The sequence below is a fragment of the Astatotilapia calliptera genome, chromosome 9 (assembly GCF_964374335.1).
Source record: "Astatotilapia calliptera chromosome 9, fAstCal68.1, whole genome shotgun sequence".
Lineage (NCBI taxonomy): Eukaryota > Metazoa > Chordata > Actinopteri > Cichliformes > Cichlidae > Astatotilapia > Astatotilapia calliptera.
The window spans coordinates 803,884-819,618 of NC_137430.1; the positions used below are offsets into that span (position 1 = coordinate 803,884).

Genomic DNA, 15,735 nt, shown 5'->3' on the forward strand with positions numbered 1-15,735 from the left:
ATGCCAGAGATATTTGGTCGAACCATTTTGTGCAAGAGTGTGTGTGTCTGAATTAAATGAAAACAGCCAATTAACGCCATGCCGGGTCTGAATCGTTCACACCATGCAGTGCAGCACAGAATGCTCAGACCTCTACAATGGAGAAACCAAACAGCTGCTCCATAAACGTATGGCAGAACATAGAAGAGCCACCTCTGACAGGACAAGAGTCAGCTGTACATCTGCACTTAAAAGATACAGGCGAGGATGCTAATGTTCACATTTTGGACCAGAGGAGAGAGAGGCCATCTATGTTGTTGTAAGCCACCTCCTCTGTTGAACGACAGTCACTGAACAGAAGGGTGGGTAATGACACCAACTGTCAGCCACCTACGGTGCAGTCTTCAGATCCCTTCATCAGGCCTCCAGCTCACCTTGAAAGAGTTTGCAGCCAAGTATGAGGAGGCAGGAATGAGAATTAGCAATGCATCAAGATAATTATTGTTGAGCTTCTTAAAATTGGGAGATATGTAATAGAAATGGCAGTTAATGCAGTACTTCTGTTAAATCCCATGAATGAAAGGTGAAAGCCTGCACTTCAAAAACATCTGGATTGTTTGATTTAAAATCTTCTTTCCTCGTATGCAGAGGCAAAATTACTAAAAGAATTGCTTCATTGTCCAAATGCTTAAAAACTAACTGTATACTATAAGAATTGTATGTCTTTAAGAGTCCTACTCTTCCTCTGTCCTCCTACTATGCAGGGCTTGCTGGTGTCCATGCAGGGCATCTCCACACAGTTCTCCAGTCGCCCACTGGGACCACAGCTGCACACCTCGAAGCAAACCGTAGGATCAGTGCGCGTAGGCACTTGGATACGAGCATCCTGTTGCACCAAGAACTCAGAGGCTTCACCCATTTTGCAGCCTGAAAACATAAAAACAGACTTCAGCCTCTTGAATGTGAATAATGTGAAGCTGCAGAAACGGACTGTAGTTTGTCTTACCTGGCACACAGAGGTATGGCTGACAGTTTAGCTCATCGAGGCAGCCCTTCCTGTTCACCTGGCATATGTGGTTGCTTGGACAGGGGTTAGGATTGCATGGATGGATAACCTCCTTAACAGTGTTGCTGCCTAGGGAGCTGGGTGCTTAATGGTGTGTGGAAAAGGAAAGTACCATTAATGCTTTCTGTTTTTAAGAATGTGAATATGTGTTTTCAAAAGAAAAGTCTCATCAGGAGAAAAGAGACCTAATGCAAATCTACTATGAATTCTAATACGTAGCATATAGAGGCTCGATGTCCAGCCCTTAGTCCTATGTAACGGAAAGACAGTTCCAGCTGAGCCTGACTCTGTCTTTCCATTAAATAGGACACATGTGCTTATTGATCAGATCATTCAGTAACTTCAAATATAATAAGTGTTGGGACAACTGTTGTTGTACATGAACTTCAAATTAAAAGCTGAAACTATTAGAGACCATTTTTGGCATGAACTGGATGCTCTAACATCCATGATTTGGGACTAGGAGCCAAAGACTGACAAAACAACTACAGAAAATTGCTGCACATTCTACTGTGCATGTGTATAATGTATGCTTTTTTATTGTATAAAGCAACGCGTGAATCTATTTACATTTGTACCATATCATCAAAACTAGCCTTAAGCTGAAGGTAATTAAAGAAAAAAAAAGCAACTCAGTCATCTTGGCTACTGGTAACGTCAGGGGCACAGACGCTTGTGTTTTAGGCATCATTTCTGTTAAGAATAACTGAACTACACCATTAGCTTGGCTAATGTTCCCAGTGTGCAGACAAACAATAACAATAATTAAAATAATAATAATAATGATAATAACTCTTTCAGTTTCTTGTTTTCAGTGCATTACCTTGGCAACAGGAAACAGCGACACAGAAAATGTCAAACACTAGTGACTGTGATCACTGAAAGGCCCATTTTGAAACCACTGAGCATTGGATCGGGATGATAATATTTCTTTAAGTCTGCTGTGTTACAAGCAGCAACGTGTTTGCTAAAATGTTATTCAAAACAACATTGTAGGATGTACTGTATCCACCAGCTTCTGAGCATCTGTGCTCTGCTGCCCTCTAGTGGCAAACTCAATTGATTTTTCAAAAGTTTTTCTTTTGTTATTGAATTACAAGACTGCATCTGTTTCATTTACAGCTGATCCCTTCTGTTTCTGTATAATGCAAACAAACGCTGGAGTAACCTGACTCACTAAGGTATCTGTAGAGAGGGATGCAGTGTTCAGGGTCATCAATAGGCGACAGGAGCTCACAGATCCTCTCTGGTGTTTGTCCTTCGTGAAAACGTTTTGTATCTCCACACTGGGTCAGGATATCCACACAATCTGATCTGAAGACAGATAAAACAAATAGAACAGCTGGTACGTACAAGACAAGAAAAGACAACAATACTTTATTTGTTCGAGATTTTAAAATGATTTAGTTAAAGTCAGTAAAAACATTCTAAATAAACTAAAATATGTGTGAAGTTTGCATGTTCTTCCCGTGCTTGCCTGGGTTCCCTCTGGCTTCCTCCCACAATCCAAACACATTCAGTTAGTGGGGTTAGGTCAATCTAAACTGAATCTGAGTGAGTGTGAATGGTTTTATTTCTCTCTGTGTTCGCCCTTCATTAGGCTACCTGTCCCCGCCTCTTGCCCTATGGTAGCTGGGGTAGGCTACAGCCCCCCGCGACCCTGATAAGGATAAGTGGAAGAGAATGGATGGATGACAAGAGGAATATCCCAAGGTAACACTGAACCCGAATTCTAAATAAAATAAAGTGGGTACAAGTTTAAACAAAATACAAAGTAACAATGCTGTGTAACATTTTTTTCTTGTCACATCAGCTGATGGCCTCCAGCTTGCACTGAGGTGGTTCACAGCCAAGCTGAAGTGGCAGATATCACATTTAGTGCCTTTAATACTGAAGCCATGGTTTTTTTGGCCAGAAGGGGGAGTCGTTCCCACTCTGGGGTCGGGATGAGTTGCTGCCCCAAGGAGAGGATAATAAAAGTATCTCAGGGGCAGAGGGGAGTGGGAGAAGGACAGACGAACTAGAGTCACGTCTGCTGTGATGCAGAGTGTTAATCAATTTACAAAGCAGGTAACAGCTGACGGCACGCCACACACACAGCCGCCATCTTTATTCAACACAGGTGCGATAAGGGGTTAAGTCATTGAGGACTCACATTCGTTTCTTATTGGTTGTATTATGACAGAGCTTTACATTCATTATAGATATAACAGAGAGAAGTACAACAACAGTCATGTGAAGGTGAGAGGAGACCTACTTGCATATAACGCTCCCTCTGGACCTGCTGTGGCAGGGTTTGATCTGCAGGGCGCAGGCCACAGCCTTCCACATGTGGGGCTGACACTTCCTAATGTCCAGCACAGGGATGTTCATGAAGGGCATCTTAATTGTACCATTAGACCACAGCTTGATGTCATTCATGGCACCCTGGTCTGACTGGATGTTACAGCTGCGAAACAGCTCCGTCGGCCTGTGGACAGACACAGAAACACAACAGGAAGTCAATGAGCTGTTCAGCGGTGCACGTGCAGCAGCTCCCACAGAGGGAGCCAGAGATCCTCTGAGAAACGTCACACAGGTTTTCCCTTCTTGACCACATCAGGAATCGTCTGTGGAGTCTGATTGGTGGGTTTAGTCTCAAGTGAGTCAGCTAATTGGTGGTTTAAAATACCGACGGTTCCACAGGGAAGGTTCTGGGTGTGGTTCTATCACTCTGTGTGTGTGGGGATTCTGTAACCATCATGGCCAACTTAGGTTTGACTTCCAAAGCAAAACTAAATGTGGTAATGCACGGGGTCAGGCTAACAGGAGCTTAGTCCATGCAGGAGTGCAGCAGTACAGAGTCAGGCTTTTCCATCGTTTTCTGACAGAGTTCTCTGAGAGGAATTTATTCTTAATGTGGCAAATATCAGTGGAAGTCTGCACTGTGGCTGCTGCGTAAAAGAGTGCAGTTTGAAATCTCCACAGGTACTGATACAGCTCTGCTGCTGTGGACGGCCAGCATCTCCTGGGTCTTCCCCTATCAGCCTCTGCGTCTCATTATTGCAGTGTCACATCCTGACACACACACGCACACAGAGTAAAATAGTGTTTTTTCTGTGTGCGTGTGTACCTCCCTGTGTGTGTTGGTGCTGTGTACAGAAGCAGCATTCCTCTCTTTTTCTGTCTCCCGTTTCCTTTTCCTGTGTCTCTGCTTTCTTCTCTTATCTTTCATCAGTCTGGCGTTGACCCCGCCTGCTCCAGCATAACATCCACAAGACAATAATATGAATAACAAAATAAAACAAAAGCATAAACCAGAAAAAAGCCTCCTAGCCTCTACCACTGCGCCTACACTGGTTGAACTACCTTCCTGATATTTATACTTATTGCTGTGAGTAAAAGACAGGCTGCAAAGTGTTATAAAAGTGTTATAGTGCCTTTTCTAGTGCTGTTATATTTTTAAATAAAAAAAGAGGTTCAGATACAGCCACTTAAAATGTCTAGCTGCTCTGTGTCAGGTCCACGATGGAGCTTGGGGGTGTTGCACACTCACAATCACCCACAAAAAAAAACAGTTATGGTGGGGGGAAGAGAGTATTGACAGGTGTCCTTATCCTGCAGATGAAATAGGTAGCCAACTGACATGTCAGGCTGTGTCAGGGCTATCTGACCAACAAGGAGAGTGATGGAGTGCTGGTGGTCTGGCCTGCACAGTCACCTGACCAGTGGAGATGGTTTGGGATGAGATGGAGCGCACAGTGAAGGCAAAAGGACCAACATGTGCTCAGCATCTCTGGGAACTCCTTCCAGACTGTTGGAAACCATTTCAGGTGACGACTCATGAAGCTCATGGAGAGAACGCCAAGAGTGAGCAAAGCAGGAATCAAAGCAAAGGCTGGATGTTACAAAGAATCTCAAATATCAAACGTTCTGAGTTAATTCATACTTTTTTGTTTGTGTTCATTCATAGTTTTGATGCCTTCAGTGAGAATCTACAATGTAAACAGTCATGAAAATAAAGAAGAACCATTAAATGAGAAGGTGTGTCCAAACGTTTGTGCTTACAGACTGATCACATGTGCGACACACCAAAACAAGTTTAAAGGATCTATGATGTCATTGATACCAGTGAAGAACAAAACCGTAACAGCTAATTATAGACCCATATGCCCAAAATATGTTGATCGGAAAATACTGTCAAAAACTCTTAGCAGTGAGGTTAGAGAAGCTGGTAATTATTCATGAGATCAGGTTTCACGCAGAACAGGTCTGCAGCTGGTAACACGAGGACGGCCTGGAAGAGCTGCTGCCGTGTCTGTAGATGCCACCGAGCCGCACCTTAGTTAGACTGGAAATGAATAAAAATGCATCGTACGTTTTAAATTAAATGAACTGATACTTTAAAAGCAACGTATATATTTAATTAATTATTACAAGTTTTAATGAATTCATGACACAACAAATTATTTAATGATGAACTTGATTTATTTTGGCAGTCATGGCCCTCCATAATACTATCGTGGGAGCTAGGACTTGTGCTCAGTTCAGCCCAGTTTGCAGTGGACAGTCTGCTGCCAACCTTACTAAACCGTGATTCATTAAATCTTCTCCCAGCTGCAGAAATACAGTCATGCACGACTTTTAGTCACAAAAATGAAAATGCACCAACAGTAATTACTGCCAGCAGCAGAAACAAATGGTGTTGCACTGGTGCAGCCCACTACGTCTCAGTCTTCCTACATTTAGTCTACAATACAAACTATCCAGCTGTGGCTGCTTGGCTCCTCTATCCTATGGAAGTGCAGTATGACAACGTGGGAAGGTATTTCTGTTATGTTTGTATTTGTCAGGCTGTCAATAACAACATCTGGACAGCCATACTTGGATATGCAAAATAAAGTAAAACATCCAAAAGTTTGGATCACCAGTAAAACCAATGAAATACTTTTTTTGTATCTAGTATTTATAAACATATAAAATCACTTGGAAATAACTTTTCATCATGTACTTCCTGTTTTTGAAACGCTCTGTGTGTGGGCTTCACAACAGGAGACACTGTGTACAAATAACACACACTATACTGCAAACACACATATGAACCTGAGCGACAGCCTGTTCTTACTCAAACTTAAGAAACAAATGAAGCTAAAAACGTATTTTTTATATTTTCATGTTATTAATTACATAATTATTCAGTTTAAATTGAAGGGGACCTTTAAGTCAGAAGCTATGTTTCTTGAATTCTCCCAGAGTGGCCCCATTTCACTTCATCCACCATCCCATTCACACACCACTGTGTGTCTGTCTATTCATACATTTGTGTCTCCATTTCAGAACCCACAGGGTCTATTTATACACATTTTCTTTCATACAAGAACTCAGAAGCTCAAACTGCAGAGGAGGCTGTTCTACGTGGACCACACTCAGCAGTTTAACAGAGGTAAAGCGCTGCCTGAGGACATGCTCTCCCACACTACTGTGGAATAATCTCACTGGCTTACACCACTGATGGTGGCTCTTTGCCTCAAGTTCAACACGGTCCACTCAGTTCCTGCCCGAATGTGAAAATGACCCAGATACCATGACAGGACGTTTCTTTCTTGACCCTTTACTCCCAGTCACATTTATGGCAGCAGTTAATAAGTTGCTTAGTTAACTAATAATTAATGAACTCATTTAGTTAGACAATATTCTGTGGTTATCTGATTTTTAACAAAACAGCGAACACGTGGCCAGGACATGGCCTCCATCGTGCACCAAGGTCTTTCTATTCTACTTCTGGTAACTGGAGGGGAGTTTGTTTGGTGCTCTTATACAACTGATAAAACAGATTATTTGACATCAGTTTATTGATTATCCATCTGCTCGATCCCTGACCGCCTCAGTCTGCACACCAAGTATACTAGGGCATCATACTAACCCCAGGTTGTTGTCTGAGGCACTTTGAAAAAAGTGCATGTATGGATGAGGCGAGTTGTTTCTACTCTAACTGAGCACCCAAGAGCTATAGAGATTGACAGACCACGTGACTTTCGCGCATTGCATGCCGGGAACTCGTGGCAAAACAATCCAAGTACTTGCATCAAATGCAAGCATTTGCAGCACCGCAAAACGTTCATTCTCCGGTTCCAATACCTTCTTGTTTTTTCTTTGCCCCCCAATAAGTTATGTACAAAACGAAGGAGAACAATGCCGGTCCGTACAAAGACAGACTTGATGAAAAGACAAAGAAAAGATACGAGGAAAAAAATCAAAGGAGTGAAAGTGTTAGATCCTTACGAGCACACAGAGGGACAAAAGATGTTAGCGTGCTGCCCAACTTTCACCACGCTCATATTTATAATTATACGGTTCTTGGAGTGAGTGCATACACTCATGAAGTTTAGTAACTTCAGGTCACTGCAACAAGCCCAGGTACAGTTTACCGACGGATGGGTGCAGGACCTTGAAACGCACCGTGTAGAACGAAAGACCATCGTACATATCATAAGTTTACCAGTCTCACAAATCTTCGTCATAAATACACATTAGTTAACAGTTTATTAATATAACATTTGAGCTCAACGGTAATTAATTAGTAGTGGAAATAATTTCTGGTAGCATCACAGAAATGTAGCAGTGACAATAATACTGTATGCTGTAATCGTACTGGGCAATTAGTGATACAAAAAACCTGTTTTATCCTGTGAATAAAACTATATGTTTTTGTCAATGTACCATAATAACAGAAGCGAAACGCAATATTGAGTCAGGACAATTCACTATTTATGCACAATAAATAAAGGAGCATATAGCGCGACAATTTCTGTTCAGCGCCAGACTTGCTTGTAACCTATATCACCAATTATGTTAAGAAAAATGACGCATTAACTACAACAGCAGACTGACCTTTGTGTAAATGCTTGGAGCAGACTAACCTGTGAGCTGGAGTGTTCTGGGACGTTATATTTGGTCTTTGAATGGCTGCAATCCAGTCGCGTCTTTGTTACTTCGGAAACACGGCTCGAACAATTTCTCTTCAACGACGTAATCTGATAACAACCGATCTCTTTACCCGTCGGCTTCCCGTGGCTGTCATGTGACTGGCTATTGCAGTTAATAACACAACAGCTTCTTGACATTTTTGTGTTTCTTTTTATCGCTGTGTAACTGATTTCAATTGAAAGCCTGCGTGCACTAGTACCTCTTGCCACGAGTTCCCAGAATCCTTTGCGGTTTTACCCCTGAGTGACGTCACATTTTCAATCTCTATATAAGAACCAGTCCTAACAAACCCTTGTGTGTCAGTGGCAGCTGAACTTCATTCAACCATGGCCTGCAATGACTTTGCCAAATTCTTCACAGAAAAAAATCCAAAAGATTAGACCAGCAATTGGTACATCAACAGCAGATCCAGGATATGTACTGTGTCCACCGAAAAACTGTTTAAACACCATGAAACAGTTTCAACCTATTAACAGCAAAGACCTGGAGGACATCTTAGGTCAACTGAACTCCTCCTCCTGCTGTTTAGATGTCCTGCCAACAAGTTTTTTCAAAAAGGTCTCAAAGACTTTAGAGTCAGACCTGTTACAGATCGTCAACTTTTCTTTATTATCAGGTGTGTTTCCAGAATCACTAAAAACTGCTGTAATCAAACCTATACTGAAAAAGGACAATCTTGACAAGACACAAATGAACAACTACAGGCCGATCTCAAATCTCCCATTTTTAAGTAAGATCATTGAAAAAGCAGTTTCTCAACAGCTCAGTTACTTCTTAAAACAGAATAATTGCTACGATGCCTTCCAGTCAGGTTTTAGACAGAACCACAGCACTGAAACCGCTCTGACAAAAGTGTTTAATGACATATGTCTGAACACAGACAGTGGAAAAATGTCAGTCCTAGTTTTACTGGATCTCAGTGCAGCATTTGATACAGTTGACCACAACATATTACTCAAACGACTGGAGAACTGGGCAGGTCTTTCAGGAACTGTACTAAACTGGTTTAAAACATACTTAGAAAACAGGAAATACTTTGTATCAATAGGTAACTTCACATCTGAGCAGACAAGTATCACATGTGGAGTTCCCCAAGGTTCCATCTTGGGACCCCTTCTGTTTAACATCTACATGCTCCCACTGGCACAGATTATAAAGAACAACAAAATAAACTATCACAGCTATGCAGATGACACACAAATATATATCACAATGTCACCAGGAGACCGAGGCCCTGTACAGGCTCTTGGTAAATGCATTGAGGAAATCAATGACTGGTTGTGCCACAATTTTCTCCAGCTAAACAAAAACAAAACTGAGGTAATAGTCTTTGGCGCCAAAGAAAAACGATTACAGGTCACCAGAGAACTTCAATCTATACACCTAAAAACCACAAACCAGGCAAGAAATTTGGGTGTAGTGATGGATGCAGACCTAAACTTAGAAAAACACATTAAGACAATAACAAAGTCAGCTTACTATCACCTCAAGAATATATCAAGGATAAAAGATCTGATGTCTCAACAGGACCTGGAAAAACTAGTCCATGCATTCATCTTTAGTAGGCTTGATTACTGTAACAGCATCTTTACAGGTCTACCTAAAAAATCAGTCAGACAACTACAGCTCATTCAGAACTCTGCTGCTCGAGTCCTCACTAAGACCAAAAAAGTGGACCACATCAGTCCAGCTCTGAGGTCCTTACACTGGCTGCCTGTCCGTCAGAGGATAGACTTTAAAGTTCTGATGCTGGTCTATAAAGCTCTGAATGGTTTAGGACCAAAATACATCAATGACCTCCTGACCCAGTATGAACCTTCCAGATCCCTCAGGTCATCTGGATCCGGTCTTTTATCAGTTCCCAGAGTCAGAACCAGACACGGAGAAGCTGCATTCAGCTTTTATGCTCCTTATATCTGGAACAAACTCCCAGAAAGCCTCAGATCAGCTGAAACACTCAGTTTATTTAAATCCAGGTTGAAGACTCACCTGTTCTCAGCTGCATTTGAATAAAGCACCAAATCCACACTTTTAAGCTTAAATTTCAAAACTTACACTAACTACTGATCTTATCTAGGGATGGGTACCGGTGTCCGGTGCCATGATGGCACCGGTTCTGACATAAACGGTAGTAACCAGACCGAAAAGCAGCGCACATTTCGGTGCTTTATTTCGGTGCTTTTTTTTCCTGAGCTGTGATACACTTCTAGCCAATAATTTTACGTTTCCGAGGATAGGCGGGGCCAGGTACGTACGTTCTTTTAGAGCAGAGCTACAGATTAAAATGCCCAAGGCGAAAAGTCTGGCTGTACTTCACAGCAAAATATGCAAACTCAGCAGCAACAAGTGCTTTAAGCTGATACTGTGATACTGTCAAAGGAGGTAACACCTCAAATCCGATGAAACACCTGGCGACGCATAGCGTTTTTTTTAAAAAGCCCAGAAATGTGCCGTATTTGATAGCTTGCTGCGAGACCTCACACCGAGCGCATCTACTGTGCGTGGGTTGCCTGTTATCTGACCCGGAGTTAGCAATATCCCCCAAAAACCCCGAAGAGGAGAGTCCTGGCCCCTAGCCCTGCCAGTGTATCAGAAATGATGAGGATGATGATGCAGCAGCAGCCGTTCTTCTCTGCGTGAGTAGCTTAATGTTGTTCGTGTGTAATTTACGTTGAGTAGGCTAACCACGTTATTAAGATAAGATAAGATAAGATAAGATAAGATAACCTTTATTAGTCCCACACGTGGGAAATTTGTTTTGTCACAGCAGGAGTGGACAGTGCAAAAGTTATGAGGCAAAAATTAGAATACAATAAGAATAAATACAGTACACAACTGTACAGAATAAAATAAAATACTATATACAGTAGAATAAAATAAAATAAATATACAATAAGATAAAAATAGAATACAAATACAAATACTATATACAACTGAGTAAAAATACAACGATGACAGAAAGGATTATTGCACTTAGTGTTATTGCACATTAGTGGATGTGTGTGCTTGATCAGTTAAAGTCTTTGTTGTGGAGTCTGACAGCAGTGGGGAGGAAAGACCTGCGAAATCTCTCCGTCCCACACCGTGGGTGCCGCAGTCTCCCACTGAAGGAGCTGCTCAGTGCTGTCACAGTCTGCTGCATGGGGTGGGAGATGTTGTCCATCAGGGATGACAGCTTAGCCGCCGTTCTCCTGTCACTCACCACCTCCACTGGGTCCAGAGGGCATCCTAGAACAGAGCTGGCCCTTCGGATCACCCTGTTCAGTCTCTTCCTGTCCCCAGCAGAGATGCTGCCGCCCCAGCAGACCACGCCATAAAAGATAGCAGAAGCCACAACAGAGTCATAGAAGGTCTTCAGGAGTGGGCCCTCCACTCCAAACGACCTGAGTCTCCGCAGCAGGTACAGCCTGCTCTGCCCTTTCCTGTAGAGGGCGTCTGAGTTATGAGTCCAGTCCAGTCTATTGTTCAGATGAACACCAAGGTACCTGTAGCTGTCCACAGCCTCAATGTCCATACCTTGGATGTTCAGTGGTTGCAGTGGAGAATGCTTGTGCCTGCGGAAGTCTACCACCAGTTCCTTGGTTTTACTGGCGTTGATCTGGAGGTAGTTCAGCTGGCACCAGTCCACAAAGTCTTGGGTCAGACCTCTGTACTCCTTGTCGTCCCCATCAGTGATGAGGCCGACTATTGCAGAGTCATCAGAGAACTTCTGCAGGAAGCACTGGGTGGAATTGTGGGAGAAGTCTGCAGTGTAGATGGTGAAGAGGAACGGAGCCAGAACCGTTCCCTGTGGGGCCCCCGTACTGCAGACGACCCTGTCCGACACACAGCCCTGAGTCCTCACATACTGTGGTCGGTCGGTGAGGTAGTCCAGGATCCAGGTAGTGAGGTGATGGTCCACTCCAGAGTTCACCAGCTTGTCCTTTAGAACCGAGGGAAGAATGGTGTTGAAGGCACTGGAGAAATCAAAGAACATGATTCTCACAGTGCTTCCAGCGGTCTCCAGGTGAGCGAGGGAACGATGTAGGAGGTGAATGACGGCATCATCCGCTCCAATGCCAGGCTGGTAGGCAAAATGAAGTGGGTCCAGTGATGAGCTTATTAGGCGCCGAAGCTGAGCCAGGACCAACCGCTCCAGGGTCTTCATCAGGTGGGATGTCAGAGCCACCGGCCTGTAGCTGTTGAGGTCCTTGGGGCTTGAAGTCTTTGGCACTGGTACAACACAGGAGGTTTTCCAGAGCTGTGGGACTCTTCCCAACCTCAGGCTCAGGTTGAAGAGGTGCTCCATCACCCCACACAGTTGGTCCGCGCAGGACCTGACGACCCTCGAGCTGATGCCATCTGGACCCGCTGCCTTCTTGCCATTAATCCTCCTCAGTTCCCTCCTAACCTGGGTGGTTGAGAGAGACAGGCTGGAGCCTTGTGTTGAGTGTGTATTGGATGCTGTTGTTGGGGGTGGGGGGGAGTGAGCAGGGTGAATAGAGGAGGTGTGAAGTGTCTGAGGTGGAACAGCAGCAGCCGTTCTTCTCTGCGTGAGCAGCTTCATGTTGTTCGTGTGTAATTTACGTTGAGTAGACTAACCACGTTATTACATTAATGCATGTAAGGTGAACTAGCAAACATCATCATAGCTACATGCAGCTGTCTTCTTGTTTGATGGCAGATACTCCCTTCACCCTGGCCAAAAAGGCTAAAATGACCAAAGAAAAAGTGGGAAACAGTTAAACATGAGAGGATTTTGGACAAAGTTTGTGTTTTTTCCATTGTTTAAGCACTGCTTCCAGCCAAGAGTGATACCATATTTGCCCTATAGCTGCAGAAAAGGCTAACGTTGTTATCTTTTTACAAAAAACCAGCTGAACATGAGAGGTTTTTGGACCAATTTTGTGTTCTCCATTCTTTAAGCACCGGTTTGAGCACCGTTTAAGCACCGGCACCGTTTCAAAAGTACCGATTTGGCACCGGTATCGGATAAAACCTAAACGATACCCATCCCTAATCTTATCTATTTCTGATTTTATCTGTTTTGATTTTATATACTGTTTTGTTTGTTTGTTAATTAGTTTTTGTTTGCTTGTTTTAATCAATTTTAAATCATGCTTTTTATTTGTTTTTGTTTCTAATGTCTCTGTAAAGCACTTTGAATCACCTTGTTGTTGAATTGTGCTATACAAATAAACTTGCCTTGCCTAAAGTGTGATTTATGTGGCTGTCCTGAAATGATGATGATGATGATGAAGTGTCCTTTAGGTTTACTGGACAGTAACTGTTTCTCTCTTTGAATGTGTACATTTGATGTTATACGTCCTCTCAGTATTTCTAAAGCTGCGTCCACAGTTTGGCCTAATGACCTCAGAACAAATAAACTCTTGTTCACACACACACACAGATTTTGCAAACAATGGCAGGTGATGTAATAACTGGAGGGACTGGGAAGGGCTGATGGCTGGCTGTTAAGCGGTGGCCCAATTTGAGCTTCGCATCCACACAGGAACCAGAGTCCTCCACAGAGCCACACTGTTCACTTCAATAGCAGTTGGAATAAAATACACTGTAGCACAGCGGTCCCCAACCTTTTTTGCGCCACGGACCGGTTTATGCCCGACAATATTTTCACGGACCGGCCTTTAAGGTGTCGCGGATAAATACAACAAAATAAAACCGGTACTGGTACCAAAAAAAGATTTATTCATAACACACGTGAAAAGACCCAGGAAAACCGAGTTAACGATAAAAACGATAACAAAATAACGCTGAAAACCGATAAAACCCTGAAAACCAAACATTTCACACCTGAGCCTCAACTCTCGCGGCCCGGTACCAAACGACTCACGGACCGGTACTGGTCCGAGGCCCGGGGGTTGAGGACCGCTGCTGTAGCATATCAACTTCATTCAGAAAAAGAATCTCACAGAATCTCCTCTTATCTGCAGATGATGTGGTTCTGTTGGCTTCATCGGGTGGGGGCCTCCAACCCACACTGCAGTAGACCCCACCCTAGTGTGAAGACAAGAGTCTGAGGCCATGGTCCTCAGCTGGAGAAGGGCAAAGTGCCTACTTCAGCTCAGGCACAGATTTATAGCTGCTTTGAGATTATTATGTTATTCCTGATTGAATAAAAAAATCAGGTTGTAACCAAATATAAAACTAAGGTATGATTATCATCGCTTTTGTCCTTGTTTAATATTTATTCTATTTTTTTTATCTTTATTTTGAACATGTTGAAAAAGTACAACAAAATAGAATTAAAAGAGACAAATGAACAAAGCAAAACAAAAGGAAAACGAGCAAACACAACTATTTAAATCCAGGTTGAAGACTCACCTGTTCTCATGCTTTTTATTGTTTTTGTTTTTTAATGTCTCTGTGAAGCACTTTGAATCACCTTGTTGTTGAATTGTGCTATATGAATAAACCTGCCATGTACCAGTATTTCCTGTAATACTGTGTCCCATCCCACAGATACACCTTTACACTACACTGTACCCTATGAGGACATCCAGATCACACAAGCTGTGATCAACAAGCTGCAGAAGTGTACTTTTAAATCAATGAACAGTTTGTCTCTGTTCATGATCAGCTCTTTCTAGATGACTCCCTTTAAGTCAGTGTGTTGATGTTTATTTAGTCCATAGTGAAAACCTATTTCTGGTATTTCAGGTGGAGTCACAGAACTTTTGACTTACTTGTTAATCACACTTCAAAACATAGTGACTAAAAAAAGGAACAACAGATCAAAGTCAGAAAATGGCATTACAATGCATGAAACAAGTTTCTAGTTTTCACCTCCTAGGACCTGGCGTCCACAAATGTGGACATCACATTTTGGGTTGTCTAGACCAAAATACTACATTTTGCTCTACAAGGGCCTGATATCCACTTACGAGGACGTTATTCTGCTACTTCTCTATCAAAATTTAAAACGAATGTCCTCATATGTGGATGTCAGGCCCTTGTAGAGCAAAATCAGGTAAAAAGATAATTCTTTGTTTTTAATAATGGAGTGGATTTATATAGCGCTTTTCAAGGCACCCAAAGCGCTTTACAACGCCACTATTCATTCACTCTCACATTCACACACTGGTGGAGGCAGCTACGGTTGTAGCCACAGCTGCCCTGGGGTAGACTGACAGAAGCCAGGCTGTCATATCGCACCATCGGCCCCTCTGGCCAACACCAGTAGGTGGCAAGGTAAAGTGTCTTGCCCAAGAACACAATGACCAGGACAGAGAGCCCGGGGATCGAACCGGCGACCTACTGGTTACAGATACGCTTCCCAACCCCCTGAGCCACGGTCACCCTCATTCATCATGTCCCAATCAGCCCAAATAGCAAAGAGAAAATAAAAATGCATGAAATGAAAGCGTTCGGATCTTAGGAGGTTAATGTTGATGGTGTGCAAGCTTCAGATCTGGGGATCCACACGTTTATCTACAATGTCACACCTGAACAGACACAGGTGATTATGAGAAGTGGTCAGTGGGAACAGTACAAAATCAGATATGCATTAAAAGTTTAATAACGATACTAAGGCGAAGAGTACGAATTATTCACCTGCGCCTAAGAACATCATGCCAAATAAGATTTTATTTCCTCACTTTGATTTTGTCTATGGCACAAAATCATAGCTTGTGTTGGCACAGTACAAATTCAGGCTCCTGTGAGGAACTTCCTACATATGTAGATAACGTGTCACTGACGTGCAGTGACCATAACACAGCCAT

General features: G+C 42.9%; 1 protein-coding gene across 1 annotated transcript in view; it reads right to left on the reverse strand.

Moving 5' to 3' along the window:
* The window catches only part of reck (reversion-inducing-cysteine-rich protein with kazal motifs), a 90,220-nt gene that overhangs the window by 38,190 nt on the left and 36,295 nt on the right, over nucleotides 1–15,735 (reverse strand). The window contains exons 11-14 of the mRNA XM_026180915.2: nucleotides 3,303–3,515; nucleotides 2,223–2,359; nucleotides 986–1,129; nucleotides 718–906 (exon numbers count right to left, since the gene is read on the reverse strand). Coding sequence (XP_026036700.2) covers nucleotides 718–906; nucleotides 986–1,129; nucleotides 2,223–2,359; nucleotides 3,303–3,515 — 683 coding nt within the window. The remainder of the gene's footprint in view (nucleotides 1–717; nucleotides 907–985; nucleotides 1,130–2,222; nucleotides 2,360–3,302; nucleotides 3,516–15,735) is intronic.